The sequence below is a fragment of the Dromaius novaehollandiae genome, chromosome 4 (assembly GCF_036370855.1).
Source record: "Dromaius novaehollandiae isolate bDroNov1 chromosome 4, bDroNov1.hap1, whole genome shotgun sequence".
NCBI classification, from domain to species: Eukaryota; Metazoa; Chordata; class Aves; order Casuariiformes; family Dromaiidae; genus Dromaius; species Dromaius novaehollandiae.
Genome location: NC_088101.1, coordinates 48,931,231 through 48,945,226, shown reverse-complemented (window position 1 = coordinate 48,945,226; position 13,996 = coordinate 48,931,231). Strand labels below are relative to the sequence as shown.

General features: G+C 35.7%; 1 protein-coding gene across 1 annotated transcript in view; it reads left to right on the top strand.

Moving 5' to 3' along the window:
- Positions 1–4,854: 4,854 nt before the first annotated feature.
- The window catches only part of GPM6A (glycoprotein M6A), a 133,577-nt gene continuing 124,435 nt past the window's right edge, over positions 4,855–13,996 (top strand). The window contains exon 1 of the mRNA XM_026105217.2: positions 4,855–5,409. Coding sequence (XP_025961002.1) covers positions 5,373–5,409 — 37 coding nt within the window. The 5' untranslated portion in view covers positions 4,855–5,372. The remainder of the gene's footprint in view (positions 5,410–13,996) is intronic.

The following is a 13,996-nucleotide window of genomic DNA, read 5'->3' as shown; positions in this document are numbered from 1 at the left end:
TGTATCATATACAATGGTGAAAGATTTTCTCACTGAAGAAGACCTTTTTAACCAGATGAAAATTTCTCAGATCAGTTAAATTTTTCTGAACAGGATAATTAGGTTAGTAGTTACTAGTGTGGAACATAACAAAGCTACATAGAAAGAGGCCCTCTTGACACTCTTCTCTTCTATAGAATCCCTTATTGCTAGAAATATTAGGTTTTGGAAAGATACAGAAAGAAATGAGAGTAAAATAAGGACAGTAAGAAAAGGGTGTCTGTTGTACTTCTATCAAATGTAAAATCCAAACTCAAGTAGAGATAGAAATATAATAACCTCTCTAACCACTTTTATCCCCTTCTGCATACATATACCACTTCTTCTTTTCCTCTCTGTTTAGCAGACAATGAATGGGACTATTAGTAAGAATTTGAATATTTCTTTTAAGTAGCAGTGGACTGAATTTTATGAGGTGAAGGTCTGCCCTGGAATGTCTTTAGGTTATATGGCATCCTGCCATCTCTTTGATAACTGTCTGGTTTAGATTGGTACTTTGTTCCTCTAAATGAATATTTCATCTCCTTACAGAAATAATTTTTGTGGATTAATAGTCATACATAATCCCATCATTGGGACAAATGACAGTATTCTGCCACTGTTACGTTTTCCTTCTGTTTCCTTCCTTTCTCTCTTAGCATGCCACTTCCCCACTAATTCTGATAATTTTTCATGTCATTAAATACTCCTCCTTTGCCCAGGCACTTGCATGAATGTCTGGCATGAATTAAACGCTGGGCTGGACCATGTGCTGTTTGTTTATTGTGGTAAATATCTTGTGAAGCTGTAAATAAGAAATGCACATCCTAGAATATGTAACCGGACATGTTTTGTAAGTCTTAAAGCCTCTCAGTTTTCCCTCTAATCTTATTCAGTTGGAGTATTCCAGAGCTGGAATCTCTCATTCCACCATTTTATAGTAATATTTCTATTTTGTATATGTAAAAATAGAAATATTAATTGTGGAGCACTATCATACCAAATTTGATCATCCAATTTTAATTTTTCTGAGATCCTTTTACAGATTTCCATAATCTGCTTCTGAGTTTTCCTAAAATAGTTACTAGGGGTACATCTACATTAGTGTTTTAATTTGCAGTCAGGAGTGAGCTCTTAAAGCAACGATATCCACATTTTCCTCACTTACTGTATTTGGTTTGCATTGCAGAATGTTCTCTGAGACCATAAACTGGATTGTTTTTCATGTGATAAAACCAGAATATATCCTTCAGGAGTGCATCTAATGCCCTCCAACCACTACAGGGTCTGTAGACCAAACAGGAGTTAGTCCAGAGTAAATCTCCCTGAAATGCAAAGAACCGGCATTGCTTAGCTCTCCAGATCTACCTGGCTGAATTTCACAACTTGCTAGTGCAATCATAGCAAAAGTGCTGCAACATAGCTGGGCTAATTCTAGCTGGCTTTTGATTTTACTTGCTCAGTTGTGGAGATAGTATTAGTACAGAAATAACACTGTGCTTTTATATAATTTTCTTGTGTTGATCAAGACATCATTGCTCCACAGCATTATCAGTATCCTTATTATGTACTTGAAAATCAATAGGATCGAAGGATGGAGTGGTAAAGTGATTTGCTGAAGGCCTTACAAAACTGGGAGTAAAAGTCGTGTGTCTAGTCATGCTGTTTAAAGCTTTAAGTGCTCAACTGCATTTCATAATATTGTAATGGATACCAGGGGATCTGTTAATGTCATCAGCTTCCAATTATTCTCTTAATTCGCTGTTTATTTAGTCTCAGTATGACAGTTGGATGCTCTGTCTTGCTTTTCCATTTACGGGTAGCATGCTTGTCCAATGATGATTTGAACCAATAATCTTATCTGACTTTAAGAGGGAAGAAAGTCCTAGGCAGTTGCTGCCAAAATACTTGGTGTCTGTGTGAGAGGCATACTCAGCAAGTTTGCTTAGCAGTTTGGGGGTTTGGCTTTGAAGTAGCTTACATATTAGTGGTAAACATATTTCATACAATGCTGAAGAAAGAAAATCCCTATGATTGCTTCTTAGGTAATCACATAATGTTGTCATTTTTTTCTTTTTATTTGTTACTCATCTTAAAACTTGTAGAACTTTTCCTTTATTTGACTTAGGATTTGTTAATACCCATACATAATTTCATCTTGAAGGGTCCTTGGAGCAGTTCTTAAAGGAACGTTAGGAAGGCAGATTTCTTTTGTAGTATTGAAGTGTTAGTAAAATGAAGTTAAATATGAGGGAAGCTGTATGAAATCACATGCATGCACACATGCAGGCATGCACGCACACACACAGACCACCAGAAACTAATCTGGTTCCTTATAAAATAAAGCGGAGGGAGCTTCAACCCTTCTGTAGTTTGGAGGAGAAATAAGGTCAATGATTTTAGGTTTATCAGGAAGAGCTGTTAGTACCTTCATTGCAATTACATCTACATAGAAAAATAGATCATTGAAAGAAAAAAAAGCTGAAACCAGTCATTCAGCAATGTTTTACTTTGCTTCACCAGTTTAGACTGATGCTCTGCAGATGACGTCATCTGAACTGTAACTTGCTACAAAACAAAACACAGGGTGGCTTCATTTGTCCTGTAGTCATTGTCTTTGTTGCTTTTTCTTTTTTTTCTTTTTTCCCCAGAAATGAATAGGATGTGCTGTTCTGAGTTTTGTGAGACCTTGGATGAAAGCAGAGAGCAACAGGAGTGGTTCTTGCTCCGTTCAAAGACTTTTACAGTGTCCCATTCCTATAACTGTGCAGGAGGCAACGTGCTTCTTGTTTTCAGCAAGAACAGTCTTGTTGAAATGAAATGAATTGTTGTAGTCCTTTCATTAGGCCAGTATTATTGAGTTTCTGTCATCTGTTAGCTGAAGATGTCACTACATGGGCTAGCTTTTCCATAAAATATACATATGTGGGTTATTTTTAAGATGCTATAAAAATTCTGACTATTAAGTTAGAATTTTCACTTTTTTTCTCATAGAGGCATTTTTCATCTTAAAACAAAAGGAGTTAAAATTCCATTTTAAATAAATCCAGAAAGTCTTGGAATATTTTTTTTTTTTTAAAAAAAACCCCTTCCACTTCTTAAAAGGGCTTTTTAAAAAGAATCTTGATTTAAATAGAATCTTTTAAATTTTAAACTCACTGTGCTTTCATCTGAAGCTTTGAAGATAAAAGTGCAGGCTTTTTAGAAAGTTAAAATCCCACCATTAAATTCAAGTCTTGGGTGAACCATCAGGTTCCCCCAAAAGAGCAATTCTGGACTAGATAAAGGATTTGCTCAGCCCAGGTTCTGGTCTGTTTGTGGCCAAAAGTGGACATTCAGAGAGCAGTATAAGAGAAGGATAAAATTATCCCATAGAATATTCCTCTGCCCTCCAATAAGTTGCTGCTCAGGGATCCCCTGAGTTGGAGATGCATCTTCAGAGGCATGAATTTTTCTGTAATTAGTTCATCTGGTTGCTGCTTCAGCTTTTTGCCTCTGCAAGACCCTGCAAAATGCTCCCCAGCTTTACTACACATTGTGTGAACAGTCTTCTCCTTTGCTTTGTTCTGGGCCTCCTTGCTTTGCTTCCCTCCACTTCTTTTATTGAACTAGTAAGTGAACAAGTTGTTTTTCACCCTTTCTATGTCACTCATGATTTTACAGCTCTCTGTTGTACCCACTCTGTTATGTCTTTCAAGCCTGATTTTTATTTAGGATGCTTTTTGTGTTTGAAACAAAGTTTGTATGGCTGTTTCAGGAACAAGGTCATTTGATGCCACAGGACAACCAATATATTCATCTGATGCAAACATATGTATTAAAGAGGTTTGTTATCTCAAGTATTTGGTACTATCAAGAACCAAAGCTTAGAAGTATGGTAATGGTATGAACCATTTTGATCAGATTTACATACAAACTGTATCAAGAACTTCCTAATTTTTTTGCCACTTAGCTTGACCTATCGCTTCCCTTTATTTAGATAACATAAAGAAATTGAATTAAATATTTCACCTATATGTAAATATCCATTTTCAGCCCTAGTGGTTTTTATACGTGAGTAGGTTCTGGTCACTTTTTTCCCCCCCAGATGGATGCAAAAGTGAAAACTGTAAAGAAAAATTGTGCTTGTGTTCTCATTGCACTTTTGGTGAAATAATGATACTCTTAAATGTTACTCTGTAGACTAAGGTACAAAAATGCTAATTTACTGCTAGACTGCAGCGTCCAATTTGCATTCCAAATCAGACTGCAAAGCTCCCCAAATGAGTAGGTGCCCTCACTGTATTTAACCTATGCTTTTCCTGAGTAAATTCATAGCAGTGTGCATGTTCATTATGTATATGCTTGCTCACATACATACATGCAAGTGGTGCTTTGCCATTTTAAAAAAGGTCCAGTTTTTTTAACAGGGAGTTGAAGTTTACAGATAATTTTGAATATTATCAGTCAGAGAAAGAACGGATGCAAGCTTTGCTTTAAATCTCTGAAACCTCCCTAAATTCCTGTCTATTGTGACATTGATGATAGATAATGTATAGGGTGCATATAATTTGCAGTCATTAATGTCATGTATTAAATGGTGATTGTATGTGTGTATAAACACACAGATGCATATAAAAAGGTACTATTATAAAGATGCTTTCTAGACTAGTATAAGTGCATTAGTATGTATTTGTTGTTATTTCCAAATGATATGGCTATAGGAGAAGGAGGGAAATGAAGTGTCATATTATTCTTGCATGTGCTGATACCGGGGGGAGGGGGGGGAGGGCGGGGGGAGAAAGAGAGAGAGAGAGAAAGGAGAGAAAGACAGACAAGTAATACAGCATAAAGAACCCACAGGCATCTGGGCTTTCCCACTTCAGTAGCAAATAGGGGGAATGATGGGTTGGTGGTCTGCTTCCCGTTAAGAGGACACCCCTCCATCTGTTTTCAGTACAGCCTGTTTCCAATTTAAAACACAGATTTCAATACAAACCTCAATTTCTTTTCTCCATTTTATATGCAAAGTGAGGCTTATGAATCAGAGACCCTGCCATAAGGGCTCAGACCGAATTTTCCCCCAAAATTCACAGGCTGTTCATTTGAATACCTGCTTACAGTGGTACACAATGGGCAGCTTTGAGAAGAAAAATTGATAATCTTCACGGAAGAGTAATTTGAATGAAATTACACTTGACAGCCTGTCTCCAAGCAAACAAGGAGAGTGAGGGAGCCTTAGCTAAGCTCTGAGGACTTGCCTAAGCCTCTGCTGTTGGAGCTTCCCAGGGAAAAAAAAATCCACACTTTTTCCTACATCTGACTGAAGCTTTTGATTAATTCTGTGTAGCTGTTTCTAGTGAAGAAAGGTAGCCATGGAAGAGAATATGGAAGAGGGACAAACACAGAAAGGTACTGTGATAAAAATTGCTTTCTATTTGCAGGGAGATAATTATTTTACAGTTCCTTATTTGCTTTAGCAGCATGCTGTAAGAATAGTGACTAGCCTTATGTAGCAGATGGGGAAAGATTTTTTTCATAAGATTTACATCCATTTGGCTTTCTGCAGTGGCAGCTAGCATTAACGTGGTGATCGTTATCTGATGTGTAATACTGAAAGATTCCAAATAGAGAATTTTACAGCTATAGTAATAATATTGCAAGCATTAAATGCAGACTGCTTCCCAGACCAGTCTTTGTTAACCTTCATTTATTTCATGTTTTTACGCTTGTCTAGGTGGGTCAAGGAAACCTAGTGTGAACTATGAGAGAGCTACTCGCACGGTATTTGAAGCTAGTTGCAGTTGGAGATCTAACAATGTAACCAGTATTCATACCTTTGAATGAGAGTCCAGAATGAACAAAGACCTGGGGTATATTTTGTATATATTTAGGCAGTATTGATATTTCTCTCTGCCTTTTTCCATTTTTGTTTTGTTATCTGTTGAAGCAGCCTTGCTATAGTATCCATGTACGGGATAGCTCTAGTATTTGCATTGTGCATTTCATTTTGCACATTGCAGCTGAATTTGCTTTAGCAAGATGTGCACAGCATGTTCAGAGCATTTCTGTTCTAATATTTCTGGTCAAGTTGAAAATAACATGATAGGATGTGTTAGTGCTTAAAGGTGCAACTTAAGATTATTTCTGCACACACCATTTACTAATTTTTGAATCTCTGAAAAACAGTGTTTTTAAAGTCATTTCACTTAAGTGTTATTCTGCACAAACAGCATTACAAGAGTGAAAGGAAGCAAGGTTTTTTCATTTTATTTTTTCTGCAAGCACAAAGGATAATCCTGGTGAATATTTGCTACCTTTAAATCATATATGTTGTTGATTTTGAATTTATTTTGAAATAAATTTCTATTTTTGAGGAGGACTTAGGAACTCACAAAATTGGTTAAGGCAAATTGCATGTAAAGACATATTTTTCTGATGTGATGACATAGTCTGCTTTTCCGCTCCCTGATCAATCTGCTTGCTACATGTAAATGTCATGCTTCCTCATTATAACTGACCCATTTAGACAGAATGCAGCTTTGGATTGCTTATGGTCTTGGTTTTATTGAGATGCATAATAGATAGTCAAGAGAAGACTAAAGCAGGCTATGTGTACTCTGTGTGTGTGTATGCATATATATGTACATATATATGTATATAAGTAGATTAATAGCTGGTTAGTGATTTTAACAGTTTCCTCAGTTAACCTCTGTCTTTTGCAAATGGCAAATAATAATGAAAAAGTGCAAAGCATAAGTTTAGTCCCTTTTGCAAAGGTAATTTCAATACTTTTATTGCATGGTTCAAATTATTTAATGTGCTTTATATTTACAAATCCAAGACATCACCTATGTATTTTTTTCTTTACATAGGAAATATGTTATCACTGTCATTTCACTGTCACATTTTTCAGTGTCATTTCATTTCACTTGTTTTAAGCACAAGTGTAATGCAGTACAGTTTGACCACTAAATCCAAATACTTTGCTGTTAATGAATAATATTGTCTGGAAAAATCGTAAAACTCAAAATCCCTAAATCCTTATTAGAAAAGAAAATGGAGGAAAAAAGTGAATCAATTTCTATATTAAAGGAACACGTTGTTATTGATGAACTGTGTCCTCATTGTTCATATGATAAGCAGTTCAATGACTGATAGCAACTCAAAATGGTGTGATTAATAGTGTGATTACAACAGCTAACACTACTGATTTTTTTTCTCCCCTCTCCATTTACAATGCCATGTGTTCAGCCTTTTTTCCCTTTAGTGGTACCCAGCTGTCATGACAGACACTGACAGGAGAATGTTAAGAGCTGACAAATTATATTCATTTCTCCTTATTGGTGTGGAAGGGGATAGGGCTTAGTTGCTGTGACTGTATCTGGGAACCTGTCATGTTCCCACTTTGGATTCTGGTGACTCTTAAAATGTATTTGGAGTTTGAAGAAAATTCACGATTTAGGAGAAAATGAAAAACACTGAGAAATGAGTATTTGGGGGATGCTTGAGTGCAGCAGTGGAATTTTAGCAAAGTAAAGGGATGATTATGTATTTGTGGATCTTTTAAAAGGTTTGCACCTTGCATTTGAGGAAAAATATTGACTGTTATTAGCACAACTTGATATTTCTCTTTTATAGTTCCTGCTTTTGCTTTCACATAGCATAATCTATCTGTCTATCTGTTTTATTGATATCCATGGCATAGTTCTAGTTTATTTGGACTAGTTTTTTCTAACTGTAGTGTCCCAGCAACTTGCATTGTAATACATTTATTGTAATTTTCATCCTCCTGCCATCTTCATGGAACTATTTGTTTGTTTCTCTCTTTCTCTTGTTTTCTCTTCTATAAAATCAATGGGAGTATGAATTGTAACTGTTTATCAATTTCTGTACTCTTCACAGCAGATGCTTTGAACCTCCCACTGATCAGCATTACATTTTGCCAGCAGCCATGATGGAAGGGAATAGTTTCATATTGATGCATTTCATAAATATGATAAAAATAGCTCTTTACTTTTTAACACTTACTATTTGTTTAAGACTGTATCTTGGAAAATTGCCAGCATGGAATTATTTGACATATCTGCTTTCTGAAATTAATGAATTGCTAGAAACTGTATTGTTTAAATTAATGATTGGAAATCAGAAACTCTGTTTTCCTCTCCAGTATTTTTTTGCTGTTGGCCTTGGAAAGTGTATTTTCTTCTTGGTGTGTGTACGCTCATTTGGAAAATGGTGATAGTGCTGTTCAGCAGTTTTGATACGTAAAGCTGTAAAAAATCTAAACAAAGAATCATGTACACTTATTCATTTTTCTATTTTAAAATATTAGAAGACTCCCTCTTCACCCCACCCCAATACCACGTCTCCTTTGCTTGCAAGCCGGTACAGTTTGGGGAGGAGGTTCAGTTGTCTGTACACAGTTGTCTGTAGCTGTCCAAGAACTGAATATGTGCAGAAAGTGTGGCTGAAGCATGTGTGCTACATGCGAAGAACACTAAAATATATCCTAATAAAGTTGTCATGTCTTGGAAATATCAACCTCTTACAATTTCCATAATACTGACGTTATGCTACATTCATAGGAAACCTAACTTACTAAGAGCTTTGATTGCAAACTTGCTGTCTGAAAAACCCAGGAGAACTAGACCCTGTAATCTATTTTACTGGTTTGTTTTTCAAAAATGATCAGCTCCACTTAGAAGCACAAGTTTCAGTGATGTCTTCAGGGATGCATGCTAATTCTGAAATCTCATGCATAAATTAGCATATGTGTCAGTGGTATGTAGCAACTGCCAGGGCTTGAAAAACAATGACGTCAGACTTTTAGCTGTGCTATGTGGAAAAAACTACCAGTCCAGTTCCTGCAGAACTGGTCTTTGCTCCATAAAAGCACCGAGTTTATGATGATATCTCCTATCTCCAGGCACTCATCTCAAAAGAAATCTTTAGGAGGGAGAAACTGTAGTTTTTTGCATTGTGCGGGATTTGGCACAGTGGAGCTTAGAATTATTCTCACTACAAATCTTATTTGAGAAAAAAGAAACAGTCTGTAGCACAGCAAGTCATACTTCTACCACCTGTATTAAACTGAAGATGAGTGTGCCTTTTTATGGTTCAGCCATAACTTCATTTTGTAGTTTGAATTCCTTTTTAACCTAAGCCTTTGGGGATGGAGCAGATATGTGTGTACAGCAGCAAGCACAGGGAAGAGCTGATTTTCCATAAGCTCTCTTGGCTGCAGTATACCTAGCAAACAGACAAGCATTCTACTATGGTACTGGTAGCATAGCAAAAAAAACAAAAAAAGCATTTAATATTGTTGTTATATTGAATACTAGAAAATAAAGAATGAGTCAACATTTTTCCTGCATTAGTGATGTAAATGAATCTGAAATCTATTACCAGAACTTTTTTATTTCTTACAGAGCATCACAGTAATGGAAAGTTTTAAGTAGCGATTCAGAAAAAAATCATAAGGCGTTCAGGGTGCTATCAGCGATAGGTACACACAGCCTCTGCTTGTTCAACCATGAGAGAGAAAGGTTGAGTTGCTTTCTTTCCCTCCAGTACATTTTGAAAAGAAAGGCAGACTGTGAGTTAGTAGTGTAATTGTCTTTAAAAGTAGATGAAAGTGATGATTGTAATTGTATATTAAGAAACAAAATAACAACCAAACTGTCAAAAACATTGGCGCCATCCTTTACAAGTTAAAGTTTTCTAAATCTTTCTTACCTCTAAAAGAAAAGAGTTGTCTAGATTCTCACTTGACTATTGTTAGGAAGCTGGTTAAAGTAAAAGTGAGCAAATCACAAAGTTCTGCATTATGATCTTGTTGGGTGACTATACTTGTAAATAAAGCCAAGAAGTCAAATTCTGTTCCTCAATGTAAATGCCAAATTGTAAATGTGAGCTATGCTTGACTTTTCAGTGAGATCTTCATTATGTTGTTAGTACTCTATCAAGTCTTTTAGGACTCCTGAAGTACAATCAATTTTATGGATAAATATGGAAATTCTTTTTTATATTTGGCTTCATAAGTAAGAAGGATGTACGAAGAATATCTACCTGATATTCTTCATACAAAACTTGCATTTGCAATGCTTGATCCCTAAAGAAAACATGATGGGCAGAGGTCAATTTCCTATTTTCCTATTTCCTCTGGGAATGTATTTTCAATTCCACTATTAGTTCCCAAGCTTGTGTTCAGACTGGATTTTTACAAGTTCCTTCAGAGTAGCCTGGTCTTGATGTTCATCATGTATTTATTGTTGCCTGTTCTTAAAAATATGTGTGTGTGTGTGTGTACATATATAAAAAAATATACAATACTCCCTATCTCTCTATAGATGTATTTACACACACATATAGATAGGTACATGCGTGTGCGTATATATATACAAAACTACACCCTTGACATTTGCAAAGTCACTGACAGATTAATTAATTTCCTTAATCAATGTTAAATACAGAAGCAAATTTTAGCATCTGGCAGAGTATCTCAATGTATTTTCTGCTTAATACTCCGTAGTAGTTGTTCAATAATTTTATTAAAGAGGAATGTAATAACATCATTCAATATGAAGTTAATTGTTCTAATTATGTAAGAGTTATTCTCCTTCATGTGGTACTTACAGACTACCTTACTTAGAAGATTCTTTCATTAAAAGCAGTGAGTTCCAGAGATATAATTTGAATCTCTCTTACTATTCAAAACATTGCTGTTATTCACAGATAATGATGTTAATGAAATGTAGTCTTTTTGCTTGCTTGCTTGTTTATTTAATCTTTATCATTGACATGTCTCTGTTGATTGTAGAAAACGTCATATTTTTTACAGGCCTAACATCAGACTAACCATCAGGCATGAAAGTCCAGCATTAATATGACATAATTGTACTTACATATATTCTTTGAAGAGAAAAAGTATTCCCACTGCCTAAGGCAGGTGAAATCCTCAAGGCGATGTGTGAGCCTTGAAGTCTTCAGGGTAATTTTGACACTTATGTAGATATTTTGTAAATAATGTTATACATTCTTTTTTAAATTGCATATATTTAAAATGTTTGATTTATACTAATTCTTTACAGCATACTGTATTGAAATAGTAATGCATAAGTGTACAAAGCTCTTTCTACATTTTACAAAAGTAAAAGCTCATGAGGGGAATCATTCTTAACTATATGTAGGGTATTTTGTTGTTCTCATTCTGAAAAAATAAGTGGTCAGCAATGGCAAAACAATACTGAAGATACAGCAGAAATAAACTAAACACAGTTTAGTGCTTAGGATCCTTAGTCATATGGAAGAGGGACTGATTTACCTAATGTCCTGAAACTATTTATTTTATGTTGTGACTATGTGTTCATTTCTGATAAGTACCTTAAACAGTTTTGGCAATATGATTTTTAATCTGTTTGAATTGTCTGAAATGGTACTGAAATGCAGGAGGGAAGGAGGAGTGCAATGCTGGCAGCCTCACAGAACTGTAGTGCTGGCTTTGCTGTTGTCACACCTTTGAACTGGTTTGAACTGCTAATACTGTCCATGTAAACAGGTGAGCAATAATATGTTCTTTGCTGTTTATTCTATATGGAGTATTTTGTAGAAAGTGAGAAATATGAGGGCTGTCTGCTTTAGACTGTGGACACTAGGTATAATTTTCCAGAAAATGTAAAGGATGTAAACACCCGACGGCCACTAAGTCAGGAAGTATAAGACACACAGGTGAAAAGTGATCTTATATCAGATGTGGTCAGTTAGCTTTCGGTTTGATAATTCTATGTCAGAAGAAATTTCAGTCAATTTGTACAACTGAGATGCCATGTTTCCTGCTGATGGCTTATAGTGTGGCTGATTTCTGAGACAGGCCAGCATGTTCTGCATGGATGTGCTTTCACAAATCTTTGGTCATGATTAAAAAAAAAAGTACAGAGACTTTAATTCCAGAGTGCAAATCTTGTCATTTTCTCTGCTGCAGTGAGATCAGGCTCAGCGCACCAAAGCTGTGAGGGTCAAAGCTGTGCCTGAAATAGAGAGTATCAGAATTGTGAATCTTTGTACACATAAGTTCTAGGGCCTTACGGTAGCCACTGACAGAAAAAATGGCCTAAGTGTTCTCTTAACTTGTCCATGCCAGCTCTTATACTATAATTCACTAGTCTCAGGAAGGCTAAATCTTCTTTCTTTCCCCTAATGTTTTAATCTCCTTCTTATTAGTCACCATGTAGGACTTCAGCAGTCCTCCCAAAATTTGGACTGCAGCCATCTGGGACAACATTGTTCCAAATCACAGTTGTTAAACTATCATCAACTACCACTAATTGTGAGAATTACTTTCCTGTTTACATTTATAATAATCCTGATATTTGCATTTGGACAGTATATGAAGAATTTTTATTCAGTTCATATAGAGAGAGTTTCATTTTTTTCCAGTGGTGATAACATTACAACTGTGCAGCAAATAAATGTTACATTAATTTCAGTATCAATATAAATAAAAATCTGTCTTTTTAATAGTGGTGTGAGGGAAGTAGTGCATTTGCTGCACTTCCAGTATAGGAGTTTAGACTTTGGTAGAAGGTGCTACTGCCCTGCCATTCAAAGAGTAAATAGAACTCAAGCAAAATGTTATCTACCGTTGCAGAAAGTATTCCTTGCTTCTCAATATCTTGCCATTTGTACCCCAGGAGCTGATTTTGTTTTTATTCTTCGTCTTCCTGAAAAATAACTCTTTGTAGCTGCTGCCCTGCTTTTCCCCTTTTCTGTGGATAGCTGGAAGACATTGAAGAATGTCTACAATACGGCTTTATTTCCTCTAGGAATATATAATATGACAAGTTCTACGTGAAGGGCTGAATGGGTAAAATATAATAAAGTACAAAAATCTTGGGTGATTTGGAGTTTTTATGGTTATTAATAAGGCTCACATCCCACTTCTCAAGCATCCACAACAGGGTGATTTTATATAGGTGAAATTGGATGTTGAGGAGCAATGTGAAGGAAGAAAGTATAGTAGCATACTGAAGTGATTTAGCAGGGAGTGCTTTGCATTAAGGCAGAGTGGGGGAAGAGTAGAGATGATTGTGCTGACAAAGAAAGGTTGAAGAGAGGCAATATGATGAAATGTATGCAAAGAAGAAAAGAAGTATAACTTGAAAGACCTTCAGAGGCATTTAAAAGCTCCCAACTGATATGGAAAGAGAGGAGGACGATGTTAGAATAAAAGATATGAACATTTGGTCTTTCAGAAAAGACATGCAGAGGGCCTTGATGGGAATTTTGGCAGATTCTTCATAGATAAAATGTGTACTTTGAGAAGCAGAGAGTTTTGAAATGCTGTCTGATAGCCTTTAAATTTTACTTTTTCAAGAAAAAATAAGCTCTGTGTTGATGCTGATATGATGTAAAGTTTTTATCAGTTTTTTTTTAGTTTAAGTTTAAAATTATGGAAAACTAATCTGAATAGAATAATACTAGACTGATATTTGCAGGTTAATGTTGGTAAATAAAAAAAAATTGAGAAGTTGTACATAAAAATAGTCTGAATTTATGCTTCTAAGATAACTTTTTAAATCAATAAATATAGAAAACTTAATGCATATTTTTCCTTGAGTGAAATGTGAAGCTGCACGCCTGGTGATACTGTAACTGTAATTGTTGTCTAACTATGCATAGAATAAATATGCATAGAAGCTATGCATAATAGAGAGAGAGAGACTGAGCAACTTTGGTTTTATTTTAACTTAAAGTGATGAGAGTTTGGAAAGTTTCTCTTACTTGGCAAAGGAAAGTATATCACTTCTTGTTCATGAAGAACAGCTGTTCCAGTTGGCCCCTTGGCCTAGTTTCTCAGGTGAAGAAAGCTGATATTGTGTATGCTACCTAGAAAGGTGATGTAGCCAGTGTGGGAGGCTCCAGAGTGTAGTAGCACCCTCTACTACTGGTGAATCAGCCCAGCTTTTTTAATGTGATTCATTAGAGCCTGCCACCCCCG